The following is a 26054-nucleotide window of genomic DNA, read 5'->3' on the forward strand; positions in this document are numbered from 1 at the left end:
AGTACTACTAAACTGAATTCAATATATTAAAAGGATTATACACCACAATCAAGTGGAGATTTATCCCAATAAAAGTATGGTTCAACATAAAGAAATCAATCCATGTAACATACCACATAAATAGGAGCAAAGATAAAAACCACATGATCATCTCAAAGGATGTAGAAAAAGCATTTGAAAAATTCACCTTTTTATGATTAAAAAAACACTGAATAAAAAAAGTAATACAAAGAAACTACTTCAACATACTAAAAGCCATACATTCTAACATCAGACTCAATGGTAAAATAATTCTTTTCCTCTAAGATCAGCAACAAGGATGCCCACTTTCACCACTTCTATTCGACAGTATTGAAAGCTATAGCCACAACCATTAGTTAAGAAATAAAATGCAACCAAATTGGAAAAAAGTAAAACTACCTCTATTCACAGATGACATGAAACTCATAAAGCTAGTAGAGCTAACAAATTCAGCAAAGTTGCACAGTACATGATTAATGTACAAAAATCAGATGTGTTTCTATACACTAGTAATGTACAATCTGAAAAGGAAATAAAGCAAATCCACTAGAAATAGCATTAAAAGAATAAATATCTAGGAATAAATGCAGCAAAGGAGGTGAAGACTTGTACACTAAAAACCACAAAAGACTGCTGAAAGAAATTAAAGAAGATCTAAATAAATGGTATGTCTTCATAAATAAATGCCATTTTCACAGATAGAATAACTTACTACTGCTAAGATGCCAATACTACCCAAAACAATCTAAAGATTCAATGCAATTTATATAAAAATTCCAACAAACTCTTCTGCAGAAATAGAAAAGCCAATCTTCAAATTCATATAAAGTTAGAATGGGTTCAGAATATTCAAACAATCTTGACAAAAAACAAAGTTGGAGAACTCACATTTCCTGATTTCAAAACTTAGAACAAAGATACAGTAATCAAAATAGTGTGGCACATACATAAGATCACACATGTAGATCAGTGGAACACAGAAATGATCTCTGGCCAATACATACTTGACAAGTGTGATAAGTCCATTCCATGGAGAAAGAATAATCCCTTCAACAGGTGGTGGTGGGAAAACTGGAATTCCAGTACAAAAGACTGAAGTTGGATCCCTGCCTCACATAATAAACAAAAAGTAAATTAAAATGGATCAAATACCTAATTAAGAGCTAAACTCATAAAACTCTTAGAAAAAACTGTAGAGGTAAACCATGACCTGGGATTTGGCAACAGATTCTTAAATGACACCGAAAGTACAACCAAATGAAAAAAATGGGTAAATCAAAATTTAAAACTTCCAGCTGGGTGTGGTGGCTCACACCTGTAATCCCAGCACTTTGGAAGGCTGAGAAGGACAGATCACTTGAAGTCAGGAGTTCGAGATCAGTCTGGCCAACCTGGTGAAACCCCAACTCCACTAAAAAAATACAAAAATTAGTTGGACATGGTGGCCTATGCCTATAGTCCTAGCTACTTGGGAGGCTGACGCAGAAGAATCACTTGGACCAGGAGGTGGAGGCTGCAGTGAGCTGAGATCGCACTATCGCACTCCAGCCTGGGCTACAGAGCGAGATCCATCTCAAAAAAAAGAAAAAAAAGACTGGGTGCGGGAGCTCACGCTTGTAATTTCAGCACTTTGGGAGGCCGAGGCAGGAGGATCACTGAAGGTCAGGAGTTCGAGACCAGCCTGGCCAACATGGTGAAACCCCATCTCTACTAAAAATACAAATATTAGGCCAGGCGCTGTGGCTCACGCCTGTAATCCTAGCACTTTGGGAGGTCGAGGCAGGTGGCTCACTTGACTTCAAGAGTTTGAAACCAGCTTGGCCATCAAGGTGAAACTCCATCTCCACTAAAAATACAAAAAATCAGCTGGGCATGGTGGTGGGCGCCTGTAATTCCAGCTACTCGAGAGGCGAAGGCAGGATAATTGCTTGAACCCAGGAGGTGGAGGTTGCAGTGAGCAGAGACTGTGCCACCGCACTCCAGCCTGAGCAACAGAGCAAGACTCCATCTCAAAAAAGAAAAAAATACAAAAATTAGGCATGGTGCACACACCCATAACCCCAGCTACTCGGGAGGCTGAGGCAGGAGAATCGCTTGAACCCAGGAGGCGGAGGTTGCAGAGAGCCAAGATCTCGCTGCTGCACTCCAGCCTGGGCAAAAGAGGGAGACTCTGTCTCAAAAACAAACCAAAAAACGAGAGAGAGAGAGAGAAAAGAACAAAACTACAAAACCCAATTCAAAAACAGAGAGAGAACTTGAATAGACAGATACTTCTCCAAAGATGATACACGAATGGCCAACAAGCAAATGAAAACTTGCTCACTGGCCAGGCGCGGTGGCTCACACCTGTAATCCTAGCACTTTGGGAGGCCAAGGCAGGCGGATGGCTTGAGCTCAGGAGATCGAGACCAGGCCTGGGCAACATGGTGAAACCCTATGCCTCCAAAAAATACAAAAAATTAACCAGGCAGCATAGTGGCCTGTGCCCGTGGTCCCAGCTACTCGGGAGGCTGAGACAGAAGGATCCCTTGAGCCCAGGAAGCAGAGGTTGCAGTGAGCCAAGATTGTGCGCCTGCATTCCAACCTGGGTAATACAGCGAGACTCTGTCTCAAAAAAAAAAAACAACAAAAAAACACAACAAAAGCAAAATTGCTCATTGTCATTGGTCATTAGGGAAATGCAAATCAAAACCATGAGATACCACCGCACACATACTAAGATATCTACAAGAAAAATCAAAAGTTTAAAACACGGAACATAACAAGTGTGGCAAAGATACATAGAAAATAGAAACCTTGTACATTGCTGCTGAGAACATAAAATGGTACAGTTGTGTAAAATAGTTTGACAATTCCTCAAAAGGTGAAACAGAATTACCCTGACTGAGCTAATCCACACTCATCCAAAAGAATGGAAAACCAGGATACTTATATCAACTTTATACATCAACATTCACTGCAGCACTATTCACAATAGTCAAAGGTGGCAACAATGTAACATCTATCACAGGTACAACAAATTAAACAGAATGTAGCATATACATATAATGAATATTATTCAGCCATACAAAGTAACGATGTTCTGATCATGGCTATACTATGGATGAAACTGAAAGCATTATGTTTCAGCTTTCAGGTAAAATCAGCCAGATACAAAAAGACAAATATTATATAATTTCACTTACATGAATATCTAGAACATACGAATTCAGAGAGACAGAAACTACTAAGTTACCAAGGACTGGGATAGAAAAAAAATGGGAGTTATTGGCTAATGTCACAGTTTTTGTATGGCATGATGAAAAAGTTTCAGAAATAGAGTCAATGGTGGCATAACACTGTAAATGTAACTAATGCCACTCACTTATATACTTAAAAATACTTAAAACTGCAAATTTTATGTTACATATAACTCTACCACAATGTTTAAAAAACTTACGAGTTACTTTCCTTCCTTTTTATGCTCTGGAATTGTTTAAGTAACACTGAGATTTTCTTGTTTAAATTTGATGGAATTCCCCTATGAAAACATCAGAGCCTGCTCCTTGCTGTGGGGTAGTACTTTAATAATTATCTCTATTTCATCTACAGAAATTTGTCTACTTAATGTTATCTGCTCTGAAGTCCAGTTGGGGAAATTATATTTTCACAGGAAATTACTCAATCTAGGTTCAACAGGAAATTACTCAATCTAGGTTCAATATTTTTATATAGGGCTATATAAATTAGTTCTTATGACTGATTTTTGTCAAGTTCTTTTGTTTTGATGCTCATGTCTACCTTGTCATTTCTTATTTTATGTCTTTCTGTTTTTAAAACTCTTTTCCTGATTGAATTAACCATTGGGTATTTTTTCCCTGGTTTTTCGAAGACCTGATTTTTCAAAGAGGCAACATTCTGAACAACGTTAACACTATTTTAAATTCCTAATTAGTTTCTCCTTTTATCTTTATTTCCTTTCTTCTCCTTTGTTTCAGCTTATTTTCCTTTTTCCAGCTTTTTCAGTTGACTATTTAATTCATTTATTTTCATTTTTACTGCTTTAAGTATATGAGGAAATGAATTTTCCTCTGGACATTTTTATAAAGCAAATGTAACACTGATACCTTAAGAAGGCACAAAAAAAGGACATTACAGACCCATCTTACTTATAAATATCAATGCAAACGTACCAAATAGAGTATTAACCATCAGAATGTATGCACATTTTTGAAAAAATAATTATCTGGCATAGTTTATTCTAGGAATACAAGGATGGCTCAATAGATTAGGAAATCTACTAATATGGCAGTGCCACCTCTTATCCTTGAGAGAGATATTCTGAAGCTACCAGTGGATGCCTGAAACCTTTGATACTACATCTTTTCCTACAGACACATACCTACGATAGAGATTAACAACAATTGGCCGGGAATGGTAATCACGCCTGTAATCCCAGCACTTTGGAAGGCCAAGGTGGGCAAATCACTTGAGGTCAGGAGTTTGAGACCAGCCTGGACAACGTGGTGAAACCCAGTCGCTACTAAAAATACAAAAATTAGTCAGGCATGGTGGCACGCGCCTGTAATCCCAGCCACTCGGGAGGCTGAAGCTAGGAGAATCATTTGAACCCAAGAAAGGTAGATTGCAGTGAGCTGAAATTGCACCACTGCACTCCAGCCTGGGCAACAGAGCAAGACCCTGTCTCAGAACAAAACGAAAAACAACAACAATTATAGTTAGTTATAATTAATCTCTCTCAAATTATCATAATTACTTTCTGAAATTATCTTATTGTAGTCTACTCACCTATAATTAATTACTTTCTGAAATTATCTTATTGTAGTCTACTCACCTATCTGGGAACTGCAGCTGACTGTGAGTAATTGAAACCACAAAAAAACAAAACCTTGCGTGAGAAAGAACTACTATATAACTCACACCTTAATAAATCTGAGGCCAGGCATGGTAGCTCACGCCTGCAATCCCAGCACTTTGGGAGGCCGACGCGGGTGGATCACAAGGTCAGGTGATTGAGACCATCCTGGCCAACATGGTGAAACCCCGTTTCTACTGAAAATACAAAAAAATTAGCCGGGCATGGTGGCGCGTGCCTGTAATCCCAGCACTTTGGGAGACCGAGGAGTGCAGATCACTCGAGCTCAGGAGTGTGAGACCAGCCTGGCCAACATGGTGAAACCCCATCTCTAATAAAAATACAAAACTTAGCTCAGCGTGGTGGTGCACGCCTGTAATCCCAGCTACTCAGGAGGCTGAGGCAGGAGAATCACTTGAACCCAGGAGGCAGAAGTTGCAGTGAGCCAAGATCACGCCAATGCACTCCAGCCTGGGCAACAGAGCAAGACTTCTCTTAAAAAAAAACTAAAGAGGGAGAAAGTTCATAAAACCTTCTCCACAGACAACGAAAAGATCTTTAAAGCAATAATTTCTGATAAAACACTTCATAAATTTATGAAGATTGAAATCACACAGAGTATCTTTCCAATGAGCAATGGAAAAAAACTAGAAATCAAAAAGTCCTTAAAATAACATTAACCTGGACAGGTGCAGCTGGCTCACCCCTGTAATCCCAGCACTTTGGGAGGCCAAGGCAGGTGGATCACCTGGGGTCAGAAGTTTGAGACCAGCCTGGCTAACATGGTAAAACCCCATTTCTACTAAAAATACAAAAAAATTAGCTGGGCATGGTGGCGCGTGCCTATAATCCCAGCTACTTGGGAGGCTGAGGCAGGAGAATCACTTGAACCTGGGAGGCAGAGGTTGCAGTGAGCTGAGATCACGCCACTGCACTCCAGCTTGGGAAACAAGAGCAAAACTCTGTCTCAAAAAAAAAAAAAAACCAAAAAACCAACAACAACAACAAAAAACTTAACCTTAAAATTTAAATATAAACAACATGACCACTTCAAAGCTGAGCTTTAAAAGTTTGAAAAATATTTGCAGCCCCTCTCCAACTCCCAAAAAGGAAATAAATTCAAAAGGGAAATCATTCTGATAGCATTTACCATTATATGTAAAATATTAAAATTACTGCCAATAATCTACATACACAGATGTTCCATAACAATGGAGTTACATCCTAATAAACCCATTCTAAGTTGAAAATACCAAGGTCAACGGTGCATTTTAAGACATTTCCAACTTACAACGGGTTTACCCAGACTTAACTCCATCGTTATATCATGGAAATAACCTACCTCAAATGAATAAATACAGATGGTCCCTGACTTACGATGGTTCAGCTTTAATGGTACAAAGCAATATGCATTCAGTATGCTCTCCATGATATGACAACAATTGAATTAAATGAAATTCTAAGATAAATCCAGTTAATAAACACTATTAGAGTAGAAGTATTACAACAGTTTCAAGCACATTCTAAAGAATGCCCAATTTTGATTAGAACATGAATTACCTGTTTGTATTCACTGACACAACTTTGACAGCAAAATCTTTTCTGTTGACCATCAATCACCAGAACATTATTTCCAGCACCTTTACTGGGCAAGTACTCTCCACACTGTTCACAGCAATTCATTATTAAACCATTGGCCATTCTGTATCTATTAAAGCAGTGGTCACTGCACAGCTTATGAGTCATATTTTTAAAGCTGACTTCATGGCGAATCTAAAAGAAAAATAAACAAAATCTTACAAAACAGATAAATCTGACAAGTAGCTAAATAATAAAGCATTCTGAACAGAAACAAGCATGTCCCAATAAGGCTTGTTTGGAGAAAAGGAAAAATGATGCCTTTTTTTTGTTTTAAAGACAGTGTCTCACTTATCACCCAGGCTGAAGTACAGTGGCACCATCAAAGCTGACTGCAGCCTCAATCTCCTGGGCTCAAGCAATCCTCCTACCTCAGCCTCCTGAGTAACTGAGACTACAGACACACAACCACACCCAATTAATGTTTTTTCCTGTAGGTACAGATAGGGTCCCACTATGCTTCCCAGACTGATTTCTTTTTTTTTTTTTTTTTTTTGAGACGGAGTCTGGCTCTGTTGCCCAGGCTGGAGTGCAGTGGCCGGATCTCAGCTCACTGCAAGCCCCGCCTCCCGGGTTCACGCCATTCTCCTGCCTCAGCCTCCCGAGTAGCTGGGACTACAGGCGCCCACCACCTCGCTCGGCTAATTTTTTTTGTATTTTAGTAGAGACGGGGTTTCACCATGTTAGCCAGGATGGTCTCGATCTCCTGAACTCGTGATCCGCCCATCCCGGCCTCCCAAAGTGCTGGGATTACAGGCTTGAGCCACCGCGCCCGGCCCCCAGACTGATTTCAAACTCCTGGCCTCAAGTGATCCTCCCACCTTGGCTTCCCAAAGTGCTAGGATTATATAGGTGTGAGCTACTGGGCCTGGCCCCATTCTCACAACTATTTAAATTGGTTTATACACACAGGAACACATGTATGGCACTGAAAAAAAGAAAAAACCATCAGTGACATCACTACAAACTTCCCTAGAGGTATCAGAAGATGACAGAAAACCAGGTTTGGGTAGTGGTGATATTAAACTCCATAGACTAAAAATCTTTAGACCAATTTTTAAAAACTATAAATAAAGTACATTTCTCTAGAAAAATGAGGAGGGGAGAACCATCATAAATCATTCAAATGACTTATATATAAACAGATTACTTTATATTTAATACAATATTAATAATGTGAGGTTATCAAAAAATATTCCAATTGTTCTACTTCTCAGCAAAATTATTTGTAGTATTTCTTGTGTAGTCTGCTTGCTTGTTTAAATAAATATATTACTAGACAAAAATCAATCTCAACACTATGGTTCTGTCTGTGAGTGCTCCCAATCTCAGGGAAACAAAGGCACATTAACACAACGATTTTTCCTAAATCATCCTGTGGGAGAATCAGATTATATAAAAGGATATTAATAAGTTAAGATCCTATTGGGAGAATCAGATTACATAATAGGATATTTATAAGATAGTCTTTATAGATATTCATTTTTAAGGAACTGATAAAAGATTATCTAACAGTTCTTAAATGAACTTTAAAATATTCCTATTTGTTAGAACTACATGATAAAGTAAAAAAATACAAACCTCAGTTAGTTTACCACAGATTGTACATCTTGATTTATTTAGAGCTCCTTTAGTAGGATTCTGTTTGTCTTCATAGAGAGATAAACAAGATGTACTACAGAATTCCTGGAAGGACTCACTTGAATCCACTTGAGCAACAATGGTTCCTTTCATTGTAGTTATATCTCTGAAAAATAACAGGTACATATTAAAATTCCATTTTAAAAGAAATCAAATATAAGACTCATAAGTGACATTTTTCATTTCTATAGACTAAGTCCTGCAAATCAAACATCGTTCTTGGATCTAATAAATCATTTTTATTAGACGTTCTTAATAAAATATGAACTCTTGAAAATAAAGACTGAGAAGCAGAAATATTTTATACTATTAAATCTTTGCCACTACTCAATTTATCTTTAAATTCACTAAAAAGGATTGCAAATATTGGGAAAACTAAAAAAAGAAAAGCTGGTATTAGTTACATGGAATTAATGTTAAGGATTAATTCACTGAGGTATACCCTGTTTAGTTCCCTCCCCTGGATAAGCAGAAAGCAAGAGGTATCCAGGTCATAGGAATATGGCATATGTTCTAGAGGGATAAATGAACTTAAAATATACCCACACACCCCATTCCCAAATAACCTCACCCACTATTAACATGGCTCTTCAACAGTAAATAGAAATGTTAGAAAATGACAGTACTGCCAGGCACGGTGGCTCAAGCCTGTAATCCCAACACTTTGGGAGGCCGAGGCGGGCGGATCACAAGGTCAGGAGATCGAGACCACGGTAAAACCCGTCTCTACTAAAAATACAAAAAATTGGCCGGGCGTGGTGGCAGCGCCTGTAGTCCCAGTTACTCAGGAGGCTGAGGCAGGAGAATGGCGGGAACCCGGGAGGCGGAGCTTGCAGTGAGCCGAGATCCGGCCACTGCACTCCAGCCTGGGCGACAGAACGAGACTCCGTCTCAAAAAAAAAAAAAAAAGAAAATGACAATACTGATGACCTTTGAAGTTTTCCTTTTATTCTGATTTTCAAGATCCTACACTGTAGTGTTTAAGTTTACTACTGTAAAACAATCTGTGTAACAATTGTTTCCGTATTTGAATTTATTAAACATGTACAGAGCACTAAGCCCTTTGTAAAATTCAAGATCTAAATATAGCTTCACAGAACTGAGCTTCTCCAAGATATGGTGCAGAAACGCCACCACGCTTTACCTTGCATGTAATAGAACATATTCCAGCTATTTTTAACCAGTGAAGCCAGACCAAAAAACAACAGCAGACGAGGGCTGGGCATGGAGGTTCACGCCTATATCAGCACTTTGGGAGGTTGAGGTGGGCAGATCACCTGAGGTCAGGAGTTCAAGACCAGTCTGGACAACATGGTGAAACCTCGTCTCTACTAAAAATACAAAAATTAGCTGGGCATGGTGGCGAAAGTCTATAATCCCAGCTACTTGGGAGGCTGAGGCAGGATAATCGTTTGAACCCAGGAGGTGGAGGACCCGGGAGGTGGAGGCTGCAGTGAGCTGAGATCGCACCGCTGCACTCCAGCCTGGGCTAGAGTGAGACTCTGCCTAAAAAAAGAAAAGAAAAAGAAAACAGAAAAAACAGCAGGAGAGAGGATCCTGTCTTTCCAAGGCTGGCTAAAAATTGGTACCTGACTCTTGAAATACTATTTCTAATGACTTAATGTTCAAAACACACACATATAAAATCCAAAGACTTGCCAATTTTATAATCTTGATCTGAAGATAGTATAAGATTTAACCAATTTTAATACAGAATCACGCATAAACTGCTTAGCATTTTTATTTGGCTATAACAACTAATTTCTTCTCATTAATCATGTAAATAAGTATACATTGTTACAAAATCAAGGAGTCCAATGGAGATTACAGACAAAATTAATTATAAGGGCCTATCTAAATCAACTGCAATGCCTATCCAAACAGGAAGCCTTTTATCCACAGGCCACCTGGATTTGACAGGAAAGTTTCCAAAGGTATTACAAATCTGTTTCACTTTTCTTAAAATTTTACACCACCACAATTCAACTACATGGAATTGTGCTGAAAGGTAAACCTTACTTTTTACACATAACACAGAGTTTCTTTGGAGCAGGCTTGTGGGAGAAGGAAGAAAGGCAGGTGGTAGAACAAAAGAGGTGAGCTGATCCTTTCCGTTGATAAGCCGTCTGGCCCTTCTGTAAAGGTTTTTTGCAGTTCGCACACGTGACTTTAACTGGTTTAGCAGGCTGCTGTTGCGCAGAAGGCTGGAAAATCTGTTTAGGAAGTGAGGCCACTGGTGATAAAGAGTCCACTCCTGGTTGTTTCTGATTACGGGGAAATGAAGCTGACTGGGATATCCAAGAATCTTAAAAACAAAACGCACAAGAAAGAGTAATGAAACAAGTGTTTGTTCATACATATTAAAATTTATATCAGAGAAATATTAACTTCCCATTTTGTACAATTTTAAGATGTTAATGGAACAGCAACATAGCAGAGAGGTTTATAGCACAAGTTTTGGAGTAAGAATGTCACAGTAACAATGCACTATATTCTTTAAAATAGTTAACATTAGATTTTAAGTGTTCTCAGCACAAAAAAATGGTACGTCAGGTAACACACAGCTCAATCTAGCCATTCCCACAATGTGTATCCTCTTCAAAGCAACATGTTATACACAATAAATACACAAGTTTTGTCAAATTTTTAAAAATTTGAAAATTTTAAAAATTAGTTAAAAGAAAAAAGAATGGTTCACATTCCAGCTCACTAACTGTATTAACTATATTAACAGGAGAGCCAGCCAGCTGTTTTGTCCGCTTACAAGATTAGGAAGCCATTTAAATTGTGCCTTACTCTTTAGGGCGCTTGAAATGGTTTCAACCTCATGCTAACAGTAAACATTAAATGAGGTAAGACATATAATAAAGCATAATAACTGGGATATAGGAAGTATTAAAAAAAGTCACTAGTTATTAAGCAGGAAGTATTCACGTATTTATAAAATATTACTTTAGGCAAGGAACACATATTTCAACATTAAAGAATAGTAAAATCCTAACAAGAACCTTGACAAATGTAACGCAAATCTAATAAAGTTTATAATTATTTCCAAGACATGTTTTTAAGAACAGCTTTTCCATATATATGTTTAGTTTCACGGCCTTTAAATATAACACATAATCTCATAGAAAGAGTATTACATAGAAATGATGGAATTAAACCAATGTGTACAGGCATATCTCAGAAATATTTCTGGTTCAGTTCCAGATCACTGCAATAAAGCTAATATTGCAATAAAGCAAGACACGGGAATTTTTTTGGTTTCACAAAAAATGTTATGTTTACACTATAATGTAGTCTATCAAGCGTGCAATAGTATTATATCTTTTAAAAATCTACATATCTTAATTTAAAAATACTTTATTGCTAAAAAAAAAAAAACTAATCATGTGAGCTTTCATCAAGCTGTAATCATTCTGCTGGTGGAGGGCCCTGCCTCAATGTTGACAGCTGCTGACTGATCGTGATGGTGGTTGGCTGCTGGCTGTGGCAATTTCTTAAAATAAGAAAATGATCTGTACCCCATCAATGAACTCTTCTGCTGTTTGACAGCAGTTTACCCACACTAGAGCCTCTTTCAAAATCAGAGTCAATCTTCTGAAACCCTGCAACTGCTTTATCAACTAAGTTTATGTGATAATCTAAATCCTTTGTTGTCATTTCAACAACATTCACAGTATCTTCACCAGGAACAGATTCATCTCAAGAAACCATTCTATTTTGCTCAACCATAAAAAGCAACTCCTCATCTGTGCAAGTTTTATCACGAGATTGCAGCAATTCAATCTCATCTTCAGGATCTACTTTTTTTTTTTTTTTTTTTCTTTTGAGATAGTCTCTCTCTCTAGTCCAGGATGGAGTGTAATGGTGCAGTCTTGGCCCACTGCAACCTCCACCTCCTGGGATCAAGCAATTCTCGTGCCTCAGCCTCCCACGCAGCTGGGATTACAGGTGTGCGCCACCACACCTAGCTAATTTTTGTGTTTTTAGTAAAGGCAGGGTGTCACCATGTTGGCCAGGCTGGTCTTGAACTCCTGGCCTCAACTGATCCATCTGCCTCAGTCTCCCAAAGTGCTGGGATTATAGGCATGAGCCTCCATGCCCGGCCTCATTCAGCTTCCACTACAAATTCTAGTTCTCATGCTATTTCCACCACATCTACAATTACTTCCTCCACTAATGTCTTGAACCCTTCACCATCATTCATGAGGGCTGAAATCAGCTTCTTCCAAACTCTGGTTAATAATGCTGTTTTGACCTCCTCCCATGAATTACAAATGTTCATAAGGGCATTGAGAATGGCGAATCCTTTCCAGAAGGCTTTTAATTTACTTTGCCTAGATCGATCAGAGGAATCACTATCTATGGCAGTTATAGCCTTACGAAATGTATTTCTTAAATAGTAAGACTTAAAAGTCAAAATTACTCCTTGATCCACAGGCTGCAGAATGAATACTGTGGTAGCAGGTATGAAAACAACACTCATCTCCTTGTACATCTCCATCAGAGCTCTTGGATGACCAGGTGTACTGGGCAGTAATATTGTAAAAGGAATCATTTCTGCTGAGCAGAAGGTCTCAACACTAAACTATCCGGTAAACCATGCTGTAAACACATGTGCTGACATCTGGGCTTTGCTGTTCCACTGATAAAGTACAAGCAGAGTACATTTATCATGATTCTTAAGCACCCTACGATTTTCAGAATAGTAAATGAGCACTGGCTTCACCTTGCAGTCACTAACTGTATTAACTATATTAACAGGAGAGCCAGCCAGCTGTTTTGTCCGCTGTTTCATGTTGCCACCTACATCAATTATCTTAGATCTTCTGGAGAACTTACTGCAACTTCTCCATCAGCATTTGCAGCTTCAGCTTGCACGTTTATGTTATGGAGATGGCTTATTTCCTTAAACCTCATGAACCAACCTTTACTAGCTTCAAACTTTTCTTCTATTTCCTTCTCTCTCTCAGTTCTCATAAAACCGAAAAAGAGTTAGGGCCTAACTCTGGATTGGGCTTTGGCTTAAGGGAATGTTGTAGTTGGTTTGATCTTCTATCCAGACCACTTAAACTTTCTCCACATCAGCAATAAGGCTGTTTTGTGGCCAGGCACGGTGGCTCACACTTGTAATCCCAGCACTTTCAGGGTCTGAGGCAGGTGGATCGCTTCAGCAGTTCAGCCTGGGCAACATAGTGAAACCCTGTCTCCACAGAAAAATATTTTTTAAAAATTAACCAGGCATGGTAGCACATTCTTATGGCCCTGGCTACTTGGGAGGCTGAGGTGGAAGGATCTCTTGAGCCTGTGAGGCAGTGAGCCAAGTTCGAGCTACTGTACTCCAGACTGGGTGAGACAGTGAGACTCTGTTTCAAAAAAAAAAAAAAAAAAAAAGGCTGTTTCACTTTCTTATCATTCCTGTGTTCACTGGAGTAGCACTTTTAATTTCCTTCAAGAACTTTTCCTTTGCATTCACAATTTGGCTGTTTGGTGCAAGAGGCCTAGCTCTCAGCCTTTCTAGGCTTTTCAACATGCATTCCTCACTAAGCCTAATCAGTTCTAACTTTTGGTTTTTTTTTGTTTTTGTTTTTGTTTTTTTTGAGACGGAGTCTCGCGCTGTGTCACCCAGGCTGGAGCGCAGTGTCGCGATCTCGGCTCACTGCAAGCTCCGCCTCCCAGGTTCAGGCCATTCTCCTGCCTCAGCCTCCCGAGTAGCTGGGACTACAGGCGCCCGCCACCACGCCCGGCTAGTTTTTTGTATTTTTAGTAGAGACGGGGTTTCACCATGTTAGCCAGGATGGTCTCGATCTCCTGACCTCGTGATCCGCCCGCCTCGGCCTCCCAAAGTGCTGGGATTACAGGCTTGAGCCACCGCGCCCGGCCAGTTCTAACTTTTGATTTAAAGCAAGAGATGTGAGGTTCTTTCTTTCACTTGAACACTTAGCAACCACTATAGGGTTATTAATTGACCTAATTTAAATATTGCTGTCTCTCAAGGAATAGGGAGGTCCAAGGAGAAGGAGAGTTAGAACACACACAACAGTTATCAAACAGGTTCACTCTCATATGGGTACGGTTTGTGGCATCCAAAACAATTACAATAGTAACATCAAAGATCACTGATCCCAGATCACCGTAACAGGGATAATAATAATGAACAGGTCTGAAGTATTGTGAGAATTACCAAAATGTGAAACAGAGACACGAAGTGACCACATGATGTTGGAAGTGTGGCGCCAAAAGCCTTACTCGGCTCAATGTTGCCACAAACCTTCAATTTGTGTAAAGTGCAATTATCTGTGAAGTGCAATAAAGAAAGCACTATAAAATGAGGTATGCCTGTACTGACTAATCCAATGTCAAATTCCTCTACCACTGCAAAGGTTCAGCACAGCACAGTACTGAGGTGTGGTAACTATTAACGGTAGAGGACATCTTTTCTCTCTCATGCTAAGCTTCTTTAGTGCTTAGTAGGAAGTCTCCAGTTTGCTGCACTAGTTCCTGTTCTGCAGGCCTCTCATGGCGCTACCAATACCATAACCTATCTTCATTTTGAAACGTTTCAGGTTATCACTTCCAATTTCTACTACTTTGGTCTCTCATAAATTTCTTTTTCCTTTCTAGTTTCTCCTGTATTTTGAACTTCCATACACAAAAGCTGCCCTTCCACAGGAAAAAAATTACTTTCCTTGCAGTACAAAATGTAACCAGAGCTTGGGAAAACTTCTTTCCTACCAAAACTTTAAAAAGGATGATTTTTTGGTTCTGACCCATTCCATCAACCTAATGGTTTCAAGGGGCTATTCAGATTTTACCTGACTGTATTAATACCCCTTAGTTTGAAAAACAAAAACAAAAACACACCAAACTTATTAGAATAAAGAGTGCATTCTGGAATTCTGTTATTTAGCTATCATCACAGCAACTGACCAGTTTTAATAAATGGGTAAAAATCTTATCAACGAGAAAGAAAATCACTAGAAGAACTGGTAATTCCATCTTATGAAAGGAAAAAAGGTCTCCAATCAAAAATTATGCTTGAACAGATCTAAAAGAAACAGTTCTTGCCCACACAAATACAGGCTCCTCAGGGCGTTCTATTTTCTAGGCTTGTCACTTGAATACATAGTTAAAGGAGCCTATCAAAACTTAAGGGCATCTATTGCCTTGACACTGAAATAAATAGCGCTTCTGTATTTTCAATTTACATTTGCCCTAGTTTTACATTTTTATTTCCTCCAACATCAAAAAAAAATTTTAGGAATAGAAAAGGCCTAACCATTTTTGTCTAAACCTTCAATTTCATACAAGGGATTTCATGAAAGGATAGCTGGTAAATTTTCCCAATTAACAATTAGTACAAGAACCAATATAAATAGCCAAGATTTTATAGCATCCATTATTCTCTATTACAAATAAAATCAGCATATAAATGCAAGACCCAATTCATATTTCTCTGTGTACAGTTTTTCTGATGACTAGTTTACAGAGTTTGAGTAGACAGGAACACAATTCTTATGATATGGTCTCTTTGATCCAGCAATATTCCTAAAGAAATAAGTATCCCAAGATGTATACACAAGAATATTCTTAAAAAATAATTATCTAAGTAGGAAAAACTGGAACCGAGCTAAATACAAAATAGACAAATTTCACACGCATATGTTGACATGAACAAAATTTCAAGATCTACTGCCAGGTATTAAAAGGAGTGGCAGGAATGGTTGCAAAACTGTACCTATGCTATGATCTCAGGTTAGAATTATATGTACCATTAATTAATTGATTCTCAGTGGTAATACTTAATGTTATTTTCTTCATATTTTTACATATAAGAAAGAAAAAAATAGCTATTTTAAAACTAATTTGAGCACTATTTAAGCAGCAAGGTTATAATGAAAGACTAACATACAGTTCATGGCAGTATAAATTGCTAAGAGCTTTCTAAAAAGCATTATGACAATATATTTCTGTAAGTTAAAAATGCTCATACAAACTCGCACGTACACCCCCCCCAACACACACACACACACACACACACTCTTCTACCTGCCTATAAGGGGTTTTAGAAGTAATAAGAAATTTCAAAACTGAGTAAAAAAGAACATATTTATTCTAACACCACTATATACCAGGTATGTATTTTTAAACCAAAAATCGTTAGGGGCATGGGAGTAATCATATCATTTAGCCCAGTAACTTCACTTATAGGAATATACTCTAAGGAAATAAGAATGTGAAGAAATATTTCATCATAGACCTACAACAGCAAAATATGGGGAACAGTGTAAAAGCCAAATATGGGAATGTTACATCAATACCCACTGCGCAGCCATTAAAACTTATATAGTTAATGGTATGAGAAAATGCAGTGGAGGAAAAAACAAAACAAAACTACACAGATCTGCATTTCCACTGGGTTAACAAAATACAAAAAAGACTAAAAGACAACCACCCAAAGTATTGATAGTGGCTATCTTCACTCAGGAGGACTATGATCGGGTCTCACTGTGTTGTGCAGGTTGGAGTGTGCTGGCTATTGACAGGCACCAGCACAGAGCACTACAATCTCCAACTCCCGGCCTCAAGGGATCCTCCCATCTCAACAGCGCCACACCTCACACCATCATGCTCAGCTCTCTTTATTTTTTTCAGACAATGTCTCACTCTGCTGCCTGGGCTAGAGTGTAGTGGCACAATCATAGCTCACTGCAGCCTTGATCTCCCAGACTTAAAACGACCTTCCAGCTTCAGCCTCCCAAGTAGCTGAGGCTACAGGTGTACACCACCATGCCTGGCTAGTTTTGGGGGGTTGTTCTGTTTTGTTTTTGTTTTGAGACAGAGTTTTACTCTGTGCCCAGGCTGGAGTGCAGTGGCGCAATCTCTGCTCACTGCAACCTCCACCTCCGAGGTTCAACAAATTATCGTGCCTCAGCCTCCCGAGCAGCTGGCATGCACCACCATGCCCGACGAATTTTTGTATTTTAGTCGAGATGGGGTTTGGCCATGTTGGCCAGGCTGGTCTCGAACTCCTGACCTCAGATGATCCATCCACCTTGGCCTCCCAAAATGCTGGGATTACAGGCTTGAGCCACTGCAACCAGCCCTGGCAATTTTTTTTCATCTTTAGTAGAGATAAGGTCTTGCTCTATTGCCCAGAGGCTGGTCTGAAACGCCTGAGCTCAAGTGATCCTCTTGCCTTGGTCTCCCAAAGTGCTGGAATGACAGGCATGAGCCACCATGCTTGGCACCAGCTCTTGTTTTTAATCATAGATTTTCCAAGCAGTCTTCAATAATCAGACATTACTCCACAAATAAGAAAAATAACTAGCAATTCATAGAGCATCCTACACTGCCTAGATTTTAATTACTTCACGTTATTCTCCACAATCCCTAGGATAAGGCCTAAAATGATGACAGAATGAGTCAGACACAGAGAGAAGTATGTGAGAGAGAAAAGCAGATAGATATACACACAGAGAGGAATTGGGGGAGAGGTTAAAGAGAGACATCCACAGCCATGTCACAAAAAAGTCAGAGTTCGTTTTGTTTTTGAGACGGGGTCTTACTTTGTCACCCAGGCTGGAGTACAGTGGTGCAATCTTGATTCATTGCAACCTCTGCCTATGGGGCTCAAGGGATCCTCCCACCTCAGCCTCCCAAGTAGCTGGGACCACAGGTGTGCACCACCATACCTAGCTAACTTTCATATTTTAGGTATTTTGTATTTTTTTACCATGTTGCCCAGGCTGGCACAGAGTTCTTATCACTTCCATATTTTAAAGTTTTCACAGAACAAGGCTGCTCACAGAAAACAATTTCAAATAGTCAAGAAATTTATCAACCTTCAAAAAAAAAAAAAAGGTGGGGGGCTAGGTGCAGTGGCTCACACCTGTAATCCCAGAACTTTGAGAGGCCGAGGCAGATGGGATCACTTGAGGCCAGGAGTTTGAGACCAACCTGGCCAACATGGTGAAACCCCGTCTCTACTAAAAATACAAAAATTAGCTGGGCGTGGTGGCACACATTTATAATTCCAGCTACTAGGGAGGCGGAGGTGCAGTCACTTGAGACTGCACCACTGCATTCCAGCCTGCGTGATAGAGCAAGACTCTGTCAATAAATAAATAAATAGAAAAAAAAGTATTGCTTATTTATGCCCTTGAAAAATAAAAATAATTTTTAAAATTTTTAAGTAGTAAAATGCTAACTAAAAGCTAAAGATACGTGGTCAAAAATAAACACAGCATCGAGTTGTATACATTAAATATATACAGACTTTTGCATGTCAATCATAACTTTAGTTTTAGAAAAGAAAAAAAAAGCATGATATATGTTTGGCTTTCTTCAAACGCGAGAAAAATAAAAGAAAATCTTAGCCAACTCTTAATAAAAAATAAAATGGCTGGGCATGGTGGCTCATACCTAGAATCCCAGCACTTTAAGAGGCCAAGGCAGAAGGACTGTTTGAGCCCAGGAGTGTAAGACCAGCCTGGACAACATAGTGAGACTCCGTCTCTACAAATAATTTTTTTTTTTTTAATTAGCCAGGCATGGTGGCTCATGCCTGTGGTCCCAGCTACTCTGGAGGCTGTGGTGGGAGGATCACCTGAGCTCAAGAGGTCGAGGTTGCAGTGAGCTGAGATTGTGCCACTGTACTCCACTCTGGGCAACAGAGAGAGACCCTGTCCCAAAAAATTAACTAATTAATTAAATTAAATAAGCACAGGGAAAGTAGAAATAAATCTAAATGCAGCCGGGTGCAGTGGCTCACACCTGTTAATCCCAGCACTTTGGGAGGCTGAGGCAGGCAGATCACCTGAGGTCAGGAGTTTGAGACCAGCCTGGTCTGGCCAACATGGTAAAACCCCATACAAAACACAAAAATTAGCCATGTGTAGTGGTGGACGCCTGTAATCCCAGCTACTTGGGCGGCTGAGGCAGGAGAATGGCTTGACAGGAGGCGGAGATTGCAGTGAGCCAAGATCGCGTCACTGCACTCCAGCCTGGTTGACAGAGCAAGACTCCATCTCAAAAAAAAATCTAAATGCAACTACTGTACCATATTACACTGTTCTTTAAGTGTACTATTATATTAATCTACTGGTTCTCTAATTTATATATTAAAACACTAGCAAAAATTCTATTAGCAAAAAGTAACACATGAAAAACAAGAAATTAAATTATCACACTTCATTCTTTTGTTTGTTTTGCTTTTTAAATTTAGAGATGGCGCCTCACTATGTTGCCTAGACTGGTCTCGAACTGCTGGGCTCAAACAATCCACCCACCTTGGCCTCCCAAAGTACTGCGATTACAGGCATGAGCCACTGTGCCTGGCCAAATTATCAGACTTTGGTGATGAATGTAAAGAGTATTTTTTTCTTAAATCCTTTAAATATAAAATTACTTTATGATTAACTTTCTAGTAATCCACAGAAAAACACTATACACGGTTTTACAATTCTTATTACAATTCCAAACTTAAGATAAAATTCAATATAATTAACATATTTCACATGATGAAACTAAACAAGGTAATACCAGTTCCTACAATGAAAAAAGCAGCAGTCAGGGTTTAAATTTATTTACATGAAGTAGAGTTTCTCTTACTGCTTACCAGGATTATGATGAGTTGCAGATTCTCCATTCTGAAATACGTCTCCTGCCACATTCATTCTACCAGGATTAAAAGGTCCTACTCCAGTCTTGGTCTGTGAAGTTAAAGATGGGGTGTACGTTTGTATATTAACACCAAAATTACTTGACTGCAGTCCGTTAGAGACATCTCCCAAGTTGGTATTCTGCAGTGATGTTACATGTGTAATCATTAAGTTCATATCTCGCCCGTCAGTATTTTCTAATTGGCCATCATTCACAGAGCTTACACCTGTTTCTAAAGTTGTAACATTAGCAATCTGAATTTCAGAGTCTGGTTCTGTGGTGATACCACTATTACCCATTCCTGCATTTACCTTACTTCTTGAAAAACTGGAAGTGGAGAAATCCACATCATTGGTTCTGTTTTTAGTCTCAGGAGGTCTTCGTTCAATAAAATTAGAGGAATTTTTCTCTTGCCCTTGATTTGTTTCCATGTCCTCTTCATCATCAATGACAATTGTCTCACTTACACTTCCCTTCTGAGATGCCAACTCTTTTGAGGAAGGAGTAATTTTGGAATCATTTCCTTGTAGTTCTTCATTTTTTGATGATGTAAATGTTATGGTTCTTTGATCAGCTACCACTGGTACAGAAGGTGGGGGAGGTTGTACAGGTTCGATAAAAACAACATCATCATCATCTTCCACTGACGAGTTCTGAAACTTATTAGATCTAGACACTAAAGGATTAGCTGGACCACTAAATGAGTTTCCTACATTCGTGAGACTGGTTGCCATGGCCGTACTCCCTAATAAAACAGGAGTCTGATCAGTCAATTCTAATCCTCCCACTGAACTTGTGTCCATGCCAAAGAGCCTGTTAGGAAGATAGAAATAAGAATTAAAACGTCAGTATGACTTTTTATGTTACTCTAACTGAAACCACTGATTTAAAGGGTACTTTTATTTTATTTTTATTCTAAATGAAGTGATTCTTATCTAACATTCAGGAAATTATGTGATATCCATTCTGTGATCTCATTCATTAATCATTTCATATAGTTCACATGTTAACTTTTGCAGGATAACAAGGAAGGCAATTATCCAATTTTTATTGGATAATGAATCATATGCAATATATTCATGGTAATCATATGCAATATATTCCTACCACCACCACCACCACCTCCTTTCAGGGGTACATTATTTACTCCATAAACTTTAACACTAAAAATATAGATAAATCCTCCCAAACATCTGAACAGGAAAAAAAAAAAAATCAAAATTTGACAAAAAATAATTACTTCATTATACACTTATCCCATTTACTCACTGTATCATACAAAGTCACATGCTATAATCCTTTCCCTTACCTCATCTTTTTTGGGGAGTGGGAAAGGACAGGGTTTCGTTCTGTCACCCAGGCGGGAGTGCAGCGTTGTGATCACGGCTCACTACAGCCTCGACATCCCAGGTTAAGGCGATCCTCCCACCTCCAACTAGCTGGGACTACGGGCCATTGCCACCACACCTGGCTAATTTTTTTAAATGTTTTTTGGTACAGATGAAGTCTCATTATGTTACCCAGGCTGGTCTCAAAATTCCTAGGCTCAAGAGATCCCCTGACCTTGGCCTCAGCCTCCCAAAGTGCTGGGATTACAAGCATGGGCCATTGTGCCTGGCCATCTTATCTTTTTTTAACCCACTTTTCTCATATTCTCTGGCTTCCATTAATTGTACAATTAAATCTTTCTGAAAATTTTAATCTTTCTTGACCCTATCCAGAAAGCATAAATTCTTTTGTTGCCAGGTACCATGCTGTGTGCTTTATATCCCAGTAGCAGGCTGCATAAAGGTCACCAAAGGTATCAGGTCCCCATCCCTGGAACCTATAAATGTTGTCTTACATGGAAAAAGGGACTTTGCAGATATGATTAACGTTAAGGATTTTCAAGTGAGATTATATGGGATTACCTGGGTGGGTCACAAATGCACTCACAAGTACCCTTATAAAAGACATGCAGAGGGAGACAACAGGTGAAAAAGAAGGCAGTGTGACCACTGGGAGGCTGAGGTGGGCAGATCGCTTGAGCCCAGGAGTTTGAGACCAGCCTGCGCAACATGACGAAACCCCATCTCTACAAAAAATACAAAAATTAGCCAGGAATAGTGGCACGTGCCTGTAGTCCCAACCACTCAGGAGGCTGAAGAGGAGAATCATCTGAGGCCGGGAGTTTGAGGCTGAAGCCAGCCATGACTGCGCCACTGCGTTCCAGCCTGGGCTACAGAGTGAGACCCTGTCTCAAAATGGAAAAAAAGAAAAAGAAAAGAAAAGAAAATTCTGGCTTACAGATGCTAACTCTCTTGCCCAAGTCACATAGCTAGGTTGAATACCCAAGTCTCTAAAACTCAAGAGTTCAAAACTCATCATTGTGCTATATTCAACTAATATTTTCTAAGCACCTCCTATATGCCATGCTGTGCTGAAGCCAAAGAAAATAGCAGAGTTAAGAAGATAATCTCAGGCCAGACACAATGGCTCATATCTGTAATCCTAGCATTTTGGGAGGCTGAGGTGGGAGGACTGCTTGAGCCAGGAATTCGAGACCAGCCTGAGCAACATAACAAGACCTCAAATCTACTAAATACTAAAATTTAAAAATCAGCCAGTCATGGTGTTGCACATCTGTAGTCCTGGCTACTTAGGAGGCTGAGGCAGGAGGATCACTTGAGCCAAGGAGTTCGAGGTTGCAGTGAGCTATGATTGTGCCACTATATTCCAGCCTGGGCAACAGAGCAAACTCTGTCTCAAAAGAAAACACATACACACACACAGAGAGAGAGAGAGACAGAGAGAGAGAAAATTTCTAGAACAAAGTTACTGAGCAAATGGAGATGAGATAGATCATCAGGTGGTAATATCACTAATTCTGAACAAGAACCACTTTGATCTCACAGATCAAACTTGGGGGGCGAAATGCAAGGGGAACCAACTAGAAAAGGAAAAACTGAAGGGTAAGTATAGACTACAGATTAATATGTAGACAGGATGAATAGGAAGTTGAAGTGGCTTATATACAGTGGTTTGGTCTAATTTTCATAGTGTATTATCTGAAAAGATGAGGAGATACTGGCTAAATAGTTCTTAAAGACTGGTTTGGCCGGGCGCGGTGGCTCAAGCCTGTAATCCCAGCACTTTGGGAGGCTGAGGCGGGCGGATCACGAGGTCAGGAGATCGAGACCATCCTGGCTAACACAGTGAAACCCCGTCTCTACTAAAAAATACAAAAAACTAGCCTGGTGAGGCGGCGGGCGCCTGTAGTCCCAGCTACTCGGGAGGCTGAGGCAGGAGAATGGCGTGAACCCGGGGGGGCGGAGCTTGCAGTGAGCTGAGATCCGGCCACTGCACTCCAGCCTGGGTGAGAGAGCGAGACTCCGTCTCAAAAAAAAAAAAAAAAAAAAAAAGACTGGTTTAAAAACACTTCATTTAAAAGCCTCTGCAAGGATAAAAAAGAGACTAATGTGTATTGCTTTGATTTACAGATGACAGTGTTAGAGGCATTTTTCAGTGTACATCTTGTAGCATTTTCTTAATTTTGGATCACGTGATTTATCACTTTTTTAAAAAACTAAATTTAAAAATTTTTAAACAGAATAACAGAAAGTGAAGAGATAACTAGTTTGGTGATCAGAGAACATCTCTTTAAGCAAGTGACATTTACACTGAAATATGAAATGATAAGAAAGATTCAGCTGTGAGAAAACTGGGGACGGGATATTCCAGGCAAAGAAAACAGCTTCTGCAAAGCCTAGAGGGAATGAAGTTGGCCAATCCAAGCTGCAGAATAAAGCCAATGTGGCAGATCAAAGTAGGAAGCAAAGAGGAGGATAAAATGAGATAAACAGGCAGAGAACACCACATCAAGGCCAACTAGCTAGTACATTAATTACATTTAACAGATTTACAGAGCACCTAGTATGCACAAGATACTTTCAAGGCACAAGGGAAAAATCAGTAATCAAAACAGGTAAACAGCCCTGCCTAAGCTTAGAAAGCATTAATTCTAACTAAAGGTGAAAGTTTGGATTTTACTGGAACAGGAAACACTGCCATGTTTTCAGCAAAGAGGTGATACAATCTCAGGTTTTAAATAGATCACTGCGGCTGCTATGTGGGAACAAGAGACAAAAACTGGAAGCCAAGAAACAAACTAGATGGCCATTGAAATGGTCCAAGTGAGAGATGACAGTGGCTGAAAAAAGGGTGAAAAAAATCTACAAGGTATACTGATGACTTTAAAAAGTTACAGAACACTCATGGAGATAGAGAAGAAGGATGCTTAGCAAAGGCTCAGAAGGGTAGTGGTGAGGTGGGAGGTTAACGGGCACAAAAAAATAGAACAAGACCTATTATTTGATAGCACAACAGGGTGACCATAGTCAATAATAATCTAATTGTGCATTTTAAAATAACTAAGAGTATAACTGGATTATTTGCAACACAAAGGATAAATAGTTGAAGGGATACTCCATTCTTCATGTGATTATCACACAATGCATGCCTGTATCAAAACATCTCATGTAGCGGGCAGAGGCTGAGGCAGGCGGATCACCTGAGGTCTGGAGTTAGAGACCAGTCTGGCCAACATGGTGAAACCCCATCTCTACTAAAAATACAAAGATTAGCTGGGCATGGTAGCGTGCACCTGTAATTCCAGCTACTCAGGAGGCTGAGGCATGAAAATCGCTTGAACCTAGGAGGTGGAGGTTGCAGAGAGCTGAGACTGTACCACTGCACTCCAGCCTGGGTAATAGATGGGGTGAGACTCTGTCTCAAAAACAAAACAAAAAAACAAAAACAATCTCATGTAACTCATACATATACCTACAATGTACCTACAAAAACACCTACAATGTACACACAAAAATTTTAAAAAGTTATAGAACACAAAGAAAATTACTACTGTGATGTTATGCATATCCCAAAAACCTATATATACGATATTTTCCCTGAAGTATATATATTTATACATAAATTCATGGGGGAAAAAAAAACTCCTGAGAGGATCACATCATGCTGATAGAAGTAGTTTGCTAGGAAGGGCAGAAGTTTAGGTAGGGGAGGGTGAGTGGTCAACCAGATGCACTTTGGATTCTGCTTTAATCTCGAGTTCCATGCAGCTAAGCACCTGACTGAATAAAGGAAGGAAAAGGAGTCAGTAGCAGAAGATGATATACAGTTGGCAAAACTCTAGTCAAAGATGCAATCTCCAGATACAAAAAGAGATGCAGAATAAGCACTTTTCACAGACATCAAATAAGGGTACACTAACTTTTTAATGAAACATTGAAACATTTAAATAATTTGTCTTTTCTTTTTTTTTTTTTTTTTGAGATGGAGTCTCTGTCACCCAGGCTGGAATGCAGTGGCGCAATCGATCTCGGCTCACCGCAACCTCCATCTCCTGGGTTCAAGCGCTTCTCCTGCCTCAGCCTCCAGAGTAGCTGGGACCCCAGGCATGCGCCACCACGTCCAGATAATTTTTTGTATTTTTAGTAGAGACGGGGTTTCACCATGTTGCCCAGGATGGTCTCAATCTCTTGACCTCATGATCCACCCACCTCGGCCTCCCAAAGTGCTGGGATTACAGGTGTGAGCCACCACACCCAGACGTAACTTGTCTTTTCACTGAATCTCTAAGACCTAACACAATGCTTGAGCACAGAGTAGACAAATGTCCCAAATATCTGCGGAAAGACCAGAACCCAAAGCCAATTATGTTCACTTTAACTATCAAAGTTATTTTTAAGTAACAGCATTATTTAATTATCAAAGTATGCACTCTAGCCCTTTAGTTTATATATACTGTATTATTCTCTGACGATTAAGTGTCCTCACTAAACCAAGTTCTAGTGTCAGACGGGCACTTTTCCACCACTCAACAAAATAAGGAAATGAAGTATTTTCAAAAACATACGATATTTTACAGAATACCAAGGTGTTATTTTATTCTCACATAACTGTGACAATCCCTTTGTGTTAAAAAACAGAATTTTTTTCTACAATAAAACAGCAGCTCACAAATTAATTAAAACTGCCCAAGGTCCCAAGACAGTATAGGACTCAAACACTATATACACAGAGCTCGATTTCAAAACCAGTCTCCACTGGTCTCAGAGTAAGAGCCGTGTGTCTACCTGCTGTCAGATAAGAGACATGCTGTGACTGGAAAACGGCAAAAGATACATTCATAACTACTTGAAAGAAAATGGGCTGGATGCGGTGGCTCACGCCT

General features: G+C 39.4%; 1 protein-coding gene across 19 annotated transcripts in view; it reads right to left on the minus strand.

Moving 5' to 3' along the window:
* Positions 1-26054, minus strand: part of ZMYM2 (zinc finger MYM-type containing 2) — a 133379-nt gene that overhangs the window by 77090 nt on the left and 30235 nt on the right. For 17 of the 19 annotated variants that reach the window (XR_004178610.1, XR_004178609.1, XM_021929473.2 and 14 more), the window contains 4 exons: positions 19779-20635; positions 10175-10460; positions 8096-8261; positions 6437-6649 (listed from right to left, as the gene is read on the minus strand). Coding sequence is in view for 17 of the 19 variants with exons in the window: in XM_021929473.2 (XP_021785165.1) it covers positions 6437-6649; positions 8096-8261; positions 10175-10460; positions 19779-20625 (1512 nt within the window). In the remaining 2 variants the exon portion in view is untranslated. The remainder of the gene's footprint in view (positions 1-6436; positions 6650-8095; positions 8262-10174; positions 10461-19778; positions 20636-26054) is intronic. The other 2 variants (XM_031655737.1, XM_031655736.1) reach the window with 1 other exon arrangement.

Source organism: Papio anubis, chromosome 15 (genome assembly GCF_008728515.1).
Source record: "Papio anubis isolate 15944 chromosome 15, Panubis1.0, whole genome shotgun sequence".
NCBI classification, from domain to species: domain Eukaryota; kingdom Metazoa; phylum Chordata; class Mammalia; order Primates; family Cercopithecidae; genus Papio; species Papio anubis.